This window comes from Protomyctophum parallelum (assembly GCF_964188405.1).
Source record: "Protomyctophum parallelum genome assembly, chromosome: 13".
NCBI classification, from domain to species: Eukaryota; Metazoa; Chordata; class Actinopteri; order Myctophiformes; family Myctophidae; genus Protomyctophum; species Protomyctophum parallelum.
Genome location: NC_139708.1, coordinates 4279331 through 4295355, shown reverse-complemented (window position 1 = coordinate 4295355; position 16025 = coordinate 4279331). Strand labels below are relative to the sequence as shown.

Sequence of the window (16025 nt, the reverse complement as noted above, 5' to 3'; positions counted from 1 at the left end):
CTAAAATAACACCTGACCAGTGTGGTTCGAGATCTGCTGTTTTATGTAAAAAAAAAAAAACCCAAAAAACGGTGTTGTGATCAATGCAGTCTGTTAATCTGCGTCAAGGCTAGATGAACTGGGAAATAATAACATACATTTAGCCTAATGGCACAGAGACGTATGGTATGGTTGATTTGCCATATTGTAAGAGGCGGGACGAGAAGATCCTTTTTGACAGACAAATCACATCACTGAGATGATTGGACGTGTGGCTGTGCAACCAATCGACGGTCGACTCTCGATGATTGGCACGCGCGCGCTGACCAACCGGTAACACTGTGAGGGGCGGGGCGATGTGTGGCTAGTTGGCTCTGGAGTAGCTGGGGTTGCTCTGCTGTGGTTCTACGGATTAATGGAGGAGGGGGGCAGTAGCTGCTTCTTTTAGACATTGGATAGTAGGAACCAACAAACCGCTGGACGTGACAAATACAGGGATTTATTTAAATAACACCATCAGAGCGCCCGGGGGATTAGAAGTAATTAAGACTGCAGTTTTGTGGTGATCCAGGTCTGAATTCATTGTTTTTTATAAAAAAGGGCCTGGCTGCATAGGTTAGCACCTGGCTAACTTAGCCAAGTTGTGTGGACAGGCCAGGGTGCACACTACGACTGACAGGACTGCTAGCTAACTGACAGACCGCCAAGCTGCGGGTTTTAATAAAAAGGACTGGTGGGGGGCTTCGACCGACGTCGCAGAGGATGGCGATCTGAACGAAACCTTGTCGAGCCAAGCAGACAAGACATTCAGGGGGGGAACATCGATTGGCGACGTCTCCCGTTGGCCAGCGCTGCTTGGGAGGATTTGCGAAGCTAGCTACAGCTAACTAAACTCCAAATCTCTGGGATTGCTACGCCGTTAGCTCTGCTAGCCCCGATCCTAAACGGATACACATACAAATTCATATACGCCCACTTGAGCTCGAGTTAAGGAGTCGTATAATAAATATACACGTATATATTTACACCTGTGTGAGTTAATAATGATAGCTGTTAGCTAGTAGCTTGCTACGGGCGATAGCGTTAGCAGTTAGCAACACAAAGGTTCGTGAAGTTAAAAGACAGTCCCGAGCCCCAGAGAGAGTCTCCCTCATCAGCCTGCAATCATGGGCAACACGCCCACCGCCAAGAAGGGCAACGAGATGGAGAGTGGTGAGTGAACGTGCACTGTTGTTGTAACTGTTACCGTTGTTACACCTCACCTGCTGCAGCCAAAGTGCTGCTCAATTCACCTGTTTCACCTCGTATAGAACGTAACCACTGAATAATGTCCCGTTGCTTTACTTACGTTACTGCCCTTGGCTTTACGCCTGGTACGTAAGGGCAGAGTCGACACCTTGTCATATTTAGAACCACTGCCCTGCCTAGAGCACTCCTGGTAGGGTCACCAGAGAGAGGGGGGTCGAAGCCGGGGTACAGGCCTGTCGCCTGACCGAGAGCGATGCTCTGGTCCTCTGGGTTGTTGTGTACAGCCCTAACAAACCCAGTACTGTAAAAACAAAAACAGCCTATATAAATTGGAACACCCTGGACTAGATACACCACATCGACTGCATCTAAAAACCTGAGTGCGTGGTACAGTAATTTAACTCCTTGAGTGTAAACAATGTAATCAAATGAGGCCATTTACATGTTTTTACAAAGGTGGGTTACATACAAGTGGATCAATATAACAGGTGTTTTACTGTGTGTGCAGTATGCTACACCGGGCCTGGTACAGTACACTTTAGTGGCTCCATAATGGGTGTACCCCCTCCTGGCAGAGCTAGAGAATTCTCAGAGCAAAGCACCCTCATGTCATTCAGCCTCACACACAAGTGCAATGTTAACAACTTAATCTAGCTTCCCTCAAGTTTGCGTGCCGTCACATTCCAGAACCGTGTACTGGGTTCTTAACTGATTCTGTCCAGTGTAGCTCTTTTTTGAAACGTCTGTTTTCCAAGAAATGCAGGTGATAGTGTCATGTAAATATCACAGTCATCTTTCTGAATCCAGCTTTCATCTCTTTCTTCCTTTTTCCCCAACCATATTTTTAACCAATTGAACTTCATTTTCTAAATTGGAATACTAATAACTACCATATACAAAATTATCCCATATTTGGTTTTTATTATGGATAAGTGGAGAAGTACCAAATTAAGTTAATCCCTTTTTTTTTCTTTATTAAAAAATAAAATAAAATACACGCACAGTGAGACTTAATCACTTGTGCTCCACTCTGCTATCCTTAACAAACGCGGAGAGCGCTACATTTTCTTTGCAGGAAGTTTATATAATTGTCTCTGTACTCATGAGAACCTTAATGTAATGTGGTCATGAGTCTTGAGTCCCACACACTGTGTTTGACAGTAATTAAAGAGAGGGGTGGGTTGGTTGTTATCCAGAGTAGGAAAAAGCCACTAGGGCGGGGTCATATGATGCAGGCAGTGTGATCCTCTTCAGGCAGAACCTTGAAGTCGAGGAGTCTCTTGAACATCATGTGATGAGCAGCATTGTGTGTGTGTGTGTGTGACTGTGTGTGTGTGTGTGTGTGTGTGTGTGTGTGTGTGTGTGTGTGTGTGTGATTGTATGATTACCAGACTATACCTTGCTCTGGGCTACTGTTGGCCCCCATTTATACTTTGTTTTTATTATTGTCAATATTATTATAGGTCCAGTGGGTCCACCTCTTTTTCGCTGCTCTCTCCAGGTTTCCGTTATCTCACATTAAGCTCTGTCGGTCGCCTTAAGATGATTACTTTAGGACATCTATGTTGTACTAGAAATATTTATGAATCACAAATTAATAATGTAATCTGTGCATTTCCTTTTTTTTTGTATAGTGATATTTTGTATCAAGGGAACTCTAGATTTTTTTATAATGGGATGAATCTAGAGTTGCAAACTTGCAATACCCTCCATTGACTCCCCACTCATCCAATTTGGTTTGCGATCTGCTTGTCGTAAACGACGTTGAACTCACCAACATTGCAGCTGTAGTCCAAGCTTGAATTATCCTCTTTCAATCTACCGAGCTTGTTTTTCATAAAAATCCACCGTAGACATGTTATGAGCTACTTTCTGTCAAGAAATTCTGTGCAGGTGATTGTTTTTCTAAGTGCTGGAGTTTGGAAGCACTCGTCGTATGTCACTGAACGGCCCTGCGTACCACCTGTTTCGAATTTGCACATAATGCAGGAGGCAGCAGCGCGACCTGTTAACAAAAACGAGTGCTTCCAAACTGTAACACTTAAAAAAAGAATCACCTGCAGAGGATGTCTTGACAGAAAGTAGCTCATAACATCTCTACGGTGGATTTTTATGAAAAACAAGCTTGGCAGATTGAAAGAGTATAATTCAAGCTTGGACTACAGCTGCAATGTTGGTGAGTTTAACGTCGTTTAAGACAAGCAGATCGCAAACCAAATTGGATGAGTGGGGAGTCAATGGAGGGTATTGTAACTCTAGATTCATCCCATTATCAAAAAATCTAGCGTTGCAAATTGCGGCAAGGGATTTTTTTATTTCTTTCTATGGGCAAGGAGGCACACTTGTTTTCCTTCAAAAGGGTAACTAACTACTGAAGGAGAGATTTTTAATTAATAATATTTATCCCACGATTTTGTAACCCATTTTTGAGTGGTGCAACCACTCCTACATCCAGCATGCAATGTCCGTGTACCTGTGTGTGTGTGTGTGTGTGTGTATACCTATGAGCACGAGTATGTTACTTATTTATACCAGTAGGGGGCACCAGAGTACAGAGAAGAAATTGGAACGATACAGAAGAAATTGGACGATACAAATTGGAAGAACTATTGGAGAACCAATAGACGGGAGTTGCACCACTCGGTTCACACTGGTGTGATTTTTAATTTAAGTGTCAATTATCTAATGCTACACTTCCTCTGGGAGAACATGCAAACTCCACATTGAAAGGAGCCCACAGTGTCCCCAGCGGGAATCGAACCCAGGTCCTTCTAGCTGTGAGGCGACAGCACTACCGACTGTGCCACCGACCACCGTGCCCCCTAAATGCTCCGTACTATTAACCCAGCATTCCAAAAAACCCTCTACTCTGTCCTAGCACCAGCCGTCACCCTCTACGACCGAGAACGGCTGTTCCCAAACTTTTTAGCTCGAGACCCAAAAGAGAACCAAACTAGTGAAATTAGCAAATGTTCAAGCTTGCGTTGTGACTCGTGAGCTTATAGATCGGCTATTTTCAATACTGAAACATTTTTTCAAAATTTTAATTATGGAAGTTCTTAGATTTTTGGTATTTCTTCATGAAATTATTTAGAAAAATGTCAGTTTGTTTCTGACTCATGAAAATGTTTTTTAAAATGAATGAATTCATAATTAAAAACGAAATTAAAAAAATTAAGGGGATATTTACTTAACCCATTCTGACCGGGCACCCATTTTGGTGTTAGCATCATGTTATGCTTTATCTATTGAAAAATAGCAGATCTACAAGCTCATATCGCGCCACCGAGTGGCGCGATACGAGCTTGTAGGTCTGCTATTTTTGAAAAATCTAAGAACGACTGGCATTTTTAGAATCTGATCTCAGGTCAGAATGGGTTCATCAGACCAGTGTGTGTCCAGTGGAAAACCTCGTATGAATCTGATCTCAGGTCAGAATGGGTTAATACCCATAAAAATGGACCCGGCCGTGACCCACTGTTTGGGAACCAATGGTGACTGCTGGCTGGATCAGGTTTGGGAGGACACCGTTATGTTCAGTGTTGGCTAGTAACATGTAATTCGGAATACATAACATAATCAGATGGCTTAAAATAAGTAACTATAGTATAATCGCAGGCCAGATTGCGTTTGGAAAAAGGTGTAATTCGATTATAGTTAACATTGTCGAGGAATCTTGATACATTCTTTTGATTACATCTATGGTAATTTTCAACTCCTGCAGGACAGTCTGTCCCCCTTTTATCAATACAGTTCCAACTGGTATTGGACATATTTTCTATATGACGTATTTTGTAATGTTCAATTTTGTAGTAATCCAAAAGTATTAGATGGTCATTTGTTTTTGTAATCTGAGGGATGCCATGTAAAGAGAACTTAACCCATTCTGACCTGAGATCAGATTCATACGAGGTTTCCACTGGACACACACTGGTCTGATTAACCCATTCTGATCTGAGATCAGATTCTAGAAATGTCAGTCGCTCTTCGATTTTTCAAAAATAGCAGACCTACAAGCTCGTATCGCGCCACTCGGTGGCGCGCTATGAGCTTGTAGATCTGCTATTTTTAAATAGCTAAAGCATAACATGATGCTGACACCAAAATGGGTGCCCGTTCAGAATGGGTTAATTTGTATTGAGTAACTATTAGTTGTATTCTAAGTAATGATCACTGGTTATGTTTTCATCCATAACATTCCGAAACACTCAAGTGTGTTAGATCTGAACAGGTATCTGTGAAATGAGCCTCATCTCCTTGTTGCTGGCCGAGTGTGGGTGTGAAGAGTGGCCTTCAGTCTGACTGTAATGTTAACCCCTGGCTGGGTAACAAGGCCAGACGAGCTCTCAGTTACTTGTTACTGCCTGCCCGGCGTTTAGTTTTTCTGAGTGCTCTGGCATTAATGCGGAAAAGGGACGATTAGCAGGCTATAAGCAGGCACTGAGGTGGTCCTAGCGGCTGGAGGTTTGTTCACATGCCACACTCCACATCCTTATCAGCTTGATCACTGCGAGCCCCCCCTGATCCCTAGAGACGGGTGCAGACCAGGGGTCCAGAGGCCCACACCCGTGAGCTCTGTTATCCCCACAGCAAGCCAGAGAGAGAGGACACTATGGCACTAATGGCAGGTCGCTGATAGTCAAGTCTTCGACCCGGCTCAGGTGCACACAGGGACCGTCACTCCTGTACTTCCCCTGTGTCAAGAGCGGAGAATTGGCGCGCTAGTGCAGTGGTGCGGAGATCTGAGATCAGGCCCACAGGAAGGAGCAGGGCGGACAGAGTAGATGGTGTGAGTTGCAGCAGGAAGTGGAGGAGCAGGGAAGGTCCAGCCCTATCCCGGGGCTTTGCAGAGAGTCAGGCTTCGTCTCCCCTGCACAATAAACCCAGCACGGCCACTCCAGGAGAATCTCAACCGCCTTGGTGCTCAGAACAGAAGACCCAATTAGTATGCTGGATTTCCTTCTAGTGGATATATAGCTTCCCGCAGTGTTGGGACGACGCCACGTGTCTGCTGCCTACCTCCAGCCCTGCATCATGTCTGTTCTGACCAGGCTGGCAGGGAGGCTGTTTCAGCGAGCAGGGCCCTGTCTCGGGGACACGGGCAGTGGAGATGGGAGGCATTGCCAGCTACAGGAGGAGCTAGAGGCCAGTGGAGATGGGAGGCATTGCCAGCTACAGGAGGAGCTAGAGGCCCGTGAAGATGGGAGGCATTGCCAGCTACAGGAGGAGCTAGAGGCCTGCTGCTGTGAGTGAGTTTTCAGCCTGGAACTGGACAAGAGCAGGGGGTGGAGCCATGGCCGAGCCCACGCTGAGACCCAATGGTTTAGCTGGTGTGACTGTGGTTGTTTGTTGGATATGCAGAGCAGACTATTTTTTTTCTTTTCCAATTCTAGTTTGGTGCATGACATGTCACTAGATTAATCTTGTGACTTAGGTGTGTGTGTGTGTGTGCGCGGCGCTCAACCGTGAAAAGTTTGCATATTTTAAAAAGAGAAGGTTGCTTTTGGTGCACTGTCCATATTCACAACTTTTGGTTGAACTTGTTTGTGTCCAGCAGCACGTGTATATTCATTGTCACACACACACACACACACACACACACCATTCTATTAGCCTGTTCTCTTGCCTGTTGTCTAGTTACAACACATTTTACATGTTGTTTGCTGTGGAAGTGTTTCAGGACGGAGTCCATTGCATGACCCTATCGGCATTTACAGTAGACATCTGTGTAATAATAAATGTTCCCCCTGAAACGCATTGTTGATCATTGTGTGGTCAATCATTTTCCTATTCAACCTCAACGTAGCTCACTAGTCACTAATACTACTACTACTACTACACTTTCTTTCCAATGTCTACTGGCTGCCAAATAACTTTTAAATCCTTTTTAAATGCAGTCAGTTCCCATCAGATCAGCAGGGCTGCCAGAGGGGCCAAGGGGCCATTTGGAAAGGGGGGTGGGGGGGATTTAATTTCAGTTCATAACATAACATTGTACCAGTTTAACCACTTGTCAACCTGGTGTTTAATACATTTTTACAATAAGGGTGCTGCAGCCAGGGCCTATGGCTATTTGGGAAACCCTGAATTTGCCTACACCAGTTATCCTCCTAGTCACACAATTAAGTGGCACGCTGGCAAAGAGCAACTTTACTCTTTGTTTGGCATAGCCAGCTGATCACAGCTGATCAGAGATCCCTGCCTACTGATACGCCTGCCAGTGGTCTAACCCATTCTGACCTGAGATCAGAATCATCAGATTCATACGAGGTTTCCGCTGGACACACACTGGTCTGATGAACCCATTCTGACCTGAGATCAGATTCTAAAAATGTCAGTCGCTCTTCGATTTTTCAAAAATAGCAGACCTACAAGCTCGTATCGCGCCACTCGGTGGCGCGATATGAGCTTGTAGATCTGCTATTTTTAAATAGCTAAAGCATAACATGATGCTGACACCAAAATGGGTGCCCGGTCAGAATGGGCTAAAGTCAATGAATGGGCTAAATTGATCAGAGATCCCTGCCTACTGATATACGCCCTGTAGTCTAAAGTTAATGCATGGGCTAAAATGGGAAATTTAAAGTTGTTGTTCACCCCTGAATTGACGTTTTTGAGTGGTGCAACTGCAACCACTCCATTGAACAGCAATGTGTCCCTTTGTATGCGTGCGAGCGTGTCTGTTTAGAGCACCAACAGGGGACAAAGTGGCGCTGTTGAGCGGCACAGCTGCATGACGGGAAGCCGAGTTTTTAGCAGCCATTACGTGATTTCGGGTGTGACAGTACAGTACAGTACAGTAGAGGTACCCCCAGGACACGGGCCGGCACCCTGGGCGCCTTCCTGTGGGTCTAGAAGTTACTTCTTTTGAATAGCCAACGCTAAAATATTTCCAGATTTTAATGGGTTAAATAACGGCATTGCAGAACCATTGGGGCGGCAGTGGCTCAGGGGTAGAGTGGCAGGTAGAGCATCCGGATGGGAACCACAAGGTTGCCAGTTCGATCTCGGGCTCCCCCAGAGTTGGTGTCGAAGTGTCCTTGAGCAAGACACTGAACCCCTAATTGCTCCGAAAGTGCATGTCGTTGCCTTGCATGTGTTCCTCCGCCATTGCTGTATGAATGGGTGAATGTAATGCACAATCTATGTAAAGCGCTTTGGATGAAAGCGCTATATAAATGCACCATTTACCATTTATTTACTATTGTAAAGACTTTTTTTTTTAGATATTTTTTTGCGGCTTACGCCTTTATTGATTTTTTAAGGGATAGAAAGTAGGCTGACAGGAAACGGGAGAGAGATGGGGGGATGACATGCGGTAAAGGCCGTGTCGGGTCCGGGAGTCGAACCCGCGGCACACCGCGACTGGATCACCAGTCCGGTGCCCAGACCGTTACGCTACGGCCTGGGCCTATTGTAAAGACTTTTAGCACTGTCCTTCATGTTGGGCCGGTATCATTCAGGATTGGTTTTGAGTAGGTTGTGACGGTTCTGGTACATATATTGCATTTTATTGAATGTAGAACGTATCTTACTACCCAGCCATGTCGGTAAGGTGGAGATCTCTGATCTACAGATGAGACTACCCCATACCCGCCTCCAATGATAAATAAGAGAGGGGTGCATGTCCTGGAGTCCTGGACACGGCCTGGCTTGTGTAATAAGAGCTGGTTTGTATTTGTGTCGTGGTCTGGGCTTTTCCTGACTCCACTGAAAGGGATATTATGTTATAATATGCTGATCACAGCTCAATGTTGTCAGAATACAGTAGGCTCCAATAATGTACTCTTAACAAGGCGAGATGACACAGTATACAGTAGGTATAGTCCCAAGTATGTATGCTTTAAACATAGATTTCCCTTGGACTCTCACATCAACAGGTATTTTTAGAAATGGAGTAGAACCACCATTGTTTAACCATTTATCCATTGGTGTTCAAATTTGACTGAGGGAGACTGCCATTAGATTTTTTTTAATTTCCTTTTTTCCCCCATGTCATATGAAAGCAGGGAATCATTGCTTCAAATTGACATATTGGTTCAGTTTGACCCACCAGTTTTGGAGATGTGGCTTATAGAGTAATGTCTTCCAGAAAACAGCGAGTTGAGAAAACAGGCTTGAAAGGTTCACTTCTGTGGACTCTTAACATTACACCTAGCTACATGTTTAAGGTTTAAGCATTTATTTCATATGTGCATGTCAATTTCAGACATGCTCTAGTATGTGAAGAGTCTGTCTGTGCTAATAACTCATTTAGGATAAAATATAAATAAATGTCGTTTTTCTCCACTGGTGAAAAGCTGGAGGTTGCACGATGGCAGGCTCTCAGTCAAATCTGGTCACATTGTACTAACTGCCTCGGTAACAGTAAACACTGTACCATATTTGCTATTGTCCATTTTTTAGTTTACAGTACACACACTTATGAATCAGATATGTGTGCAGTCTTTCTAGGGTTGCAATGGTTTTCAGATTAATATTGAACCATACGGTTCGCCATCCATGATTCAATATGACTTGTAGCTTGAAGCTTGCGATTTTAGTACTATTTTAGTATCTTTGCACACATTTCTTCTGCTGAAATTTCAGTGCATCCAACAGTATTAATATTGGCAAAAATTGCTGATCTACAAGCATCCCCCCACACGTTTTGAGTTTGTAATGTAGATCATCTGTTTGGCAAAAAACACATCAGATTACCATCATTATTTATTACCCTCCTCTGCATTGATGTAATGTCATCTTGACTCGCTTATAGCTTTAGTTATTTCCAACATGGGGAAATAAAAGTAAGGTTGTCGATTATTTGAATAATCATTTCATTTGTAATAGAATATAGTAATGTATTTTAATTTTGGTCACTTCTACACATCCCTACATTGTGACAGTCCCTTTGCACAGTGAAGTCAATGATACACACACACACACACACACACACACACACACACTCAAGCTAACTCTGGTCCCTGTGATCTTGCCCCGTTTAAATCAATGTGTGTGTGTGTGTGTGTGTGTGTGTGTGTGTGTGTGTGTGTGTGTGTGTGTGTGTGTGTATATATACTGTATGTCTGTTGACAGGAGAGAGAGAACAGGAGAGAGTACTCTGTGTGCAGAATAAATATTGATACAAACCAAGCGAGGGGTCCGATTGATCTGTGTGAGTGTAACGGGAGCAGTGCTGCTGTGGGGAGCTGTGTTTGACCACACAACAGCGGTGGTCGGACACTGCCTTCTGCACTCTGGCACAGCAAGTGATAGTCACAGGAGGACGGGAGTAAAAAAATATATAAGGAAACGTTTTTTTTGGGTGGCTGAAAAGAGCAGCCGGCCTAACGGCACTGTGGTGGGGGGAGGTGTGGGAGGTCATGAGTCAGTCTCTGTGACCGAGAGGCTGAAGAAGAAGGTAAACGCAGGGGGAGTCTTTGCTGGTCTAATGTATGACAGAGGGAGCTCCGGGAGGCATGCAGGGAAGAGGGAGTCAGCCGCACGCTCCAGCAACCCAGGATGGTGCTTGTTGGCAGAGGAGGCTACAGCACCAGAGGTGCCCATAGTCCTTCCAGATGGTAGGTGGGAGAGTGGATACATGGGAGGCTTCAAGGTAGTTGGGCAGCCCACTCTGGGTTGAACTTATCACAGAAGCCAATCTACCTAAAGGGAATCCATTCTGTCTGGAGAATGTCTCTAAGCCAGGCTGTTGATGCAACAGTCAAGGCCCAAGCTAGGTTTTTATAAGGGCAGACGTCACCTTCTTCTGACTGGCCGTAGTTAACCCATTCTGACCGGGCACCCATTTTGGTGTCTGCATCATGTTATGCTTTAGCTATTGAAAAATAGCAGATCTACAAGCTCATATCGCGCCACCGAGTGGCGCGATACGAGCTTGTAGGTCTGCTATTTTTTTTAAATCGAAGAGCGACTGACATTTTTTGAATCTGATCTCAGGTCAGAATGGGTTCATCAGACCAGTGTGTGTCCGGCGGAAACCTCGTATGAATCTGATCTCAGGTCAGAATGGGTAACAATACATGCGCTGCACTAGCTATGCTTAAATTCCCTAGTGGAAGTGGAAATTGAGCAGCTTTCCTGGGAAATGTTTCCCCCCCCTGTTGGCCTGTCTGCTCTCACTATGGGAGAAACGTGGCTGTAGACATGTTTATGCGAACTTTGGTCTTTGCCGTTTTGGCACGCCTTCTCCCATCCTTTTGTCGGAGCTGCTGGTCTCTGGAGATGTGACAGGAAATCGCATTATAGCTAGATCTGTATTAAGCTTTGGTTGAGTTGTATTTGCATGTCTTGTGTGATTCCTATTATTTTCAGAGACATTCATTTAAAAAAAAATTGAATGCCATTGCTGTCTTCTGTTGTCTCCCTCAATTACAATTTAATTTGATATACATACTCCATACTAATACTCTGAAACTGGCTTCAAAGTCAATTGAATTCAGATGATGCTGTAGGACAGGCAATTGTATCTGCGGCGCATTCAGAAACACATTTCACATTACATACTGCAGTAACCTTACACCATGACCACACACACACACACACACACACACACACACACACAAACACACACCAATATTTCAGACTTTAGGAGTAGGACATATTCAAGACAGAAGTTAGAAATAGATTTATCGCTCTGTTGACCGGCCAATGATGATTCTTGCTTTTATCTAGGGTCCGACATGAATTAAACCTTTTCCAAAATATCGTAGCTCTGAGGCCTGTGCGCTCCTGATACAGAAAGCATAATGGGGTTGGTAGATGATGACCTTGCTTGGCGTTCAACCAAAAAGAGTCTTTTTGCACCACAATAAACTGATAGTGGGCCAGTGAAGTTGGGTCTTTTGCTGGTGTGCTTGTCCAGTAGTTTTCACCACTGCACCCTCCTACCATTTTTAAGTGGTGGAAATTGCATCTCTAGCTGGTGTCAACTGGCATCCATAGCAGCAGTAACACTAACACACACACACACACACACACACACACACACACACACACACAGCAGGAATGAGGAAGGTGTCATTATCTACATGTTCCCACAGACTGTGATTAGTATCATAAAGATAAGAGTAAGTGAGAAAAGTGAACTTGCATTATCATGCCACATGTGTGTACTGTGTATTAGAGTAAAGTAAATTCTAACCAAAGTTAGAAGTGATTTTAAGTTAGTCAAACATGTGAAATTAAAAGATGGAAGATATACAAATATAAGCGCCTGACACGTAAGCATGTAGATCTGCATTTATTTATTTTTTAATTTTGTATGTGTATAATGAGTACATGAGCACAATAACGGCAGGTTGATAGTTTAAAGATAAATCAGGACACTTTGGCTGCATAAATAATTGCCAATGTGTTAAAGTCAAATAATGGCTGATACTTGTATATCGGTCAGGCTCTAGTCAGTGCGTAAACTGCACATGCTTCTTATGTGTATCTACAGTAATGTGTGTACATTTATATATGCCAGGCAAGCCATTAACTGGACTCACACCAGAATGTTTGTAGGCTTGGCTTTTTTCCCTGTGCAACAGTGCAGCCAACATTCCAGAATTGTGCATTTTGAAGGCGCTGAGTTATGCTTACAGCTAGTCTTTGTCTAGCCTAGACTTAATTCTATTCTTAGGTATGTCCCACCCCCCCCAGGACTAAGAATGTACTGACTGTAAAAAACCCTGGCAGTGCTCTTCACTGCACTTACTTTCATCCATTCACACATCGCTCTATTTTATTGATTATTTATCCCTTGCACTGTCAATGGTAGCAGTTGATCGGGCTCTTAAACAGCAGTGAAAATTGGACCAGACCCTGGAGAGTGTGGGAAAGGCATGTTGTCATAGACACACACACACACACACACACACACACACACACACACACAAACACGTGCACGCCCTAAGAAAATAAGCTAATTATTTTTCTCACATGCTGTTGAATATTCTTTGTGGTCTTTTATGAGTATGGTAAAACATTACATGTTTTCTATTGTGTCGTGATGTGAATTGTTATATTTTGTTATATTGTATTTATTTTGTTGTGGGTCCCAGGAAGAGTAGTTGCTACTTTGGTGGCAGCTACTGGTGAATAAATAATGGGTATTTTGACTAATTTAGTACTTTATTAGACAGAAATTTAAGCAAAACAGCACGAGGTACAGTCAGACAAATGAGCTAAAAGGATATTATGATAACACAAAAGTCCTGGGGGGGAGGGGGAACTTGTTTCCAACTTTCCATTGTGGTTCTATGTATTCCATTCATCAACATAGCATAAATATAACACAAATCTAATATCAACAAATATAAAAGTACAAATTAGAAAAATGACACCCGTGTGAAGTGAGGGGCGCTCTTATCAGCATACATCTCAATCATACTCTCATTCCGGGCAATCACAAGAGTTGCGTCCTCACTTTTGTCTTCAATATTTGTGTTACGCAATGTTTGTATTTGCACGGACACTCAAAATTGTCCATTCATCGTCGATGGCTTTTCATGTTTGTATTGGGACAAAGTTTGTGTTTGCACATACACTAAAAGCTGGACATGGGAGGGGCTAGTGCCACTCAAGAAGTAAATAGTTCCATAGGTGGTTGTTGTCACTCCCTCTACTACTAGTATTGTGGGTGTCGCTCACTTTGGTGAGGTAGTTAGTCAGGTATGTATATGGGGTTTGAGGCCATTGGCTATCTTGAAAACCAATCCCATTTTTAATTGCTTGTCTTGTCTTCTGTGCTCTTCTGCCCTGACCCTTAGCCATTCCAGACAGACTAGCACATGTGTTGGCATTAGGTGGGTCATAGGCTCTGCTCCAAGCCGAGAAGTAGTCAAATCTGTTTGTTTTTTGGGGGGGTCTGAAGTCTGAACTTCTCTGAAGCATAGTTTTTAGTGACGACATTAGGATGTTGGAGAACCAAGAGACGCAAGCAAAATGGCATTGAATGAGGGCTCCGGCAAGTATAGGAGTATATGATCTGTACAGACAGGGCCTGGTGTTGGTAGTAATGCACTTGAATTCATTTGAATGTTGTTCTTTTTACAGTGAAGGAGTTTCTTGCCAAAGCCAAAGAGGATTTCCTCAAGAAATGGGAGAATCCAGCACAGGTAAGTGACAATGTAATTTTAGGTCAAGTGCTGCTGTGTACATTATTATATTTAGATGCTATGTGAGTTGTCTGTCTACATCTATAAGTATGCCATTTAGATGTTATTGTTTTGATTTCCACCTGCTACTGTGGAGTTGTTTGTTAAGAGATAATCTTAAGAGAGTCCTAACCATGTTCAAATTCAACTTTATTTGAGAGAGCACATGCCCCCCTCTGCTGGACATGTGTGGAATATGATTTATTTGCTACAGTAGTACACATCTAATGTTGGGACATGGAAACAAATGCAGTCTAATCTACTATAAAATGCTGGATACCTATCGGCAATCTTTATTGACTTGGTCCACTGCTATAGGAGGAAGGGTTGTGTACGTAAGGCACTGTGTCAAGTAAAGCATGGTTGGTGTAAATTTATATACAGGTTATCGTAGTTTGCTGGCAGAGTCTGCTTCTTACCTTATTAACATAAACTTCTGCCCTCCAGCAAACGGCGGCATTGGACCACTTTGAGCCAGCAAACTAAGATAACCCGTATATAAATTTAAGTTTTTCAAGTATTTCAAGTAAAGCATGGTTGGTGTAAATTTATATACAGGTTATCTTAGTTTGCTGGCAGAGTCTGCTTCTTACCTTATCCCATTCTGACCGGGCACCCATTTTGGTGTTAGCATCATGTTATGCTTTAGCTATTGAAAAATAGCAGATCTACAAGCTCATATCGCGCCACCGAGTGGCGCGATACGAGCTTGTAGGTCTGCTATTTTTGAAGAAAATCGAAGAACGACTGACATTTTCAGAATCTGATCTCAGGTCAGAATGGGCTAATCAGACCAGTGTGTGTCTAGTGGAAACCTTGTATGAATCTGATCTCAGGTCAGAATGGGTTATTAACATAAACTTCTGCCCTCCAGCAAACAGCGGCATTGGACCACTTTGAGCGCCTGAAGACCCTAGGCACCGGTTCATTTGGTCGAGTCATGTTGGTCAAGCACAAAGAATCGGGCCAACATTTTGCCATGAAAATACTTGACAAACAGAAGGTAAACTCAGCTATGAGGAGTGGGCTTCATAATGTCAATACACATGATCACCAGAATTCCATTTGTTTGTGAGCGGCGCTAACCCCCCCCCTATGTCCAGCTTTGAGGGTTTGTGTAAACGCAAACATGAGTAAATGCAAACATTGAAGACAAATTTGTGATTGGCCAGAAAAGATGATGTATGATGAACATATGATGATAAAAGTGCCCCTCACTTCATACAGGTGTGATTATATTACTATAGAGATAGTCCAATAGTATTTCAGACATGAATACATTTTAAACGCCTGAATTGTAACTCCCACTGTCATTTTTAGTACTACAATAACATTATCGACACCAGATAAGACGGTTTTCATATCTCTTCACTGGCACTGGATAATCTCTACTGGTCACGGCTCACTCCACTGCTCCATGACATCACTCACGAGCATAGTTTTCCATTTCAAATGATGCAAAACTGAACTGAACGAGTAGACAAGACAACTCCTTATCCTTCTCCTTATTTTCCAGTGTGTAGTAGTAACTCGATACCGAAAACAGAGATAAAAATAAAGTTATAAAAGCTCCCAGAATATCCAAAAAATAAAAAACGAATTGTGATCTACAATGTACACTAGCCCATTCTGACCGGGCACCCATTTTGGTGT

The 16025-nt window shown here is 43.3% G+C and overlaps 1 protein-coding gene across 1 annotated transcript in view; it reads left to right on the top strand.

Annotated features, from left to right (window-relative positions):
* Positions 1-391: 391 nt before the first annotated feature.
* prkacaa (protein kinase, cAMP-dependent, catalytic, alpha-a) overlaps positions 392-16025 on the top strand; it is a 33222-nt gene continuing 17588 nt past the window's right edge. Inside the window, exons 1-3 of the mRNA XM_083780168.1 lie at positions 392-1191; positions 14272-14333; positions 15247-15375. Coding sequence (XP_083636294.1) covers positions 1146-1191; positions 14272-14333; positions 15247-15375 — 237 coding nt within the window. The 5' untranslated portion in view covers positions 392-1145. The remainder of the gene's footprint in view (positions 1192-14271; positions 14334-15246; positions 15376-16025) is intronic.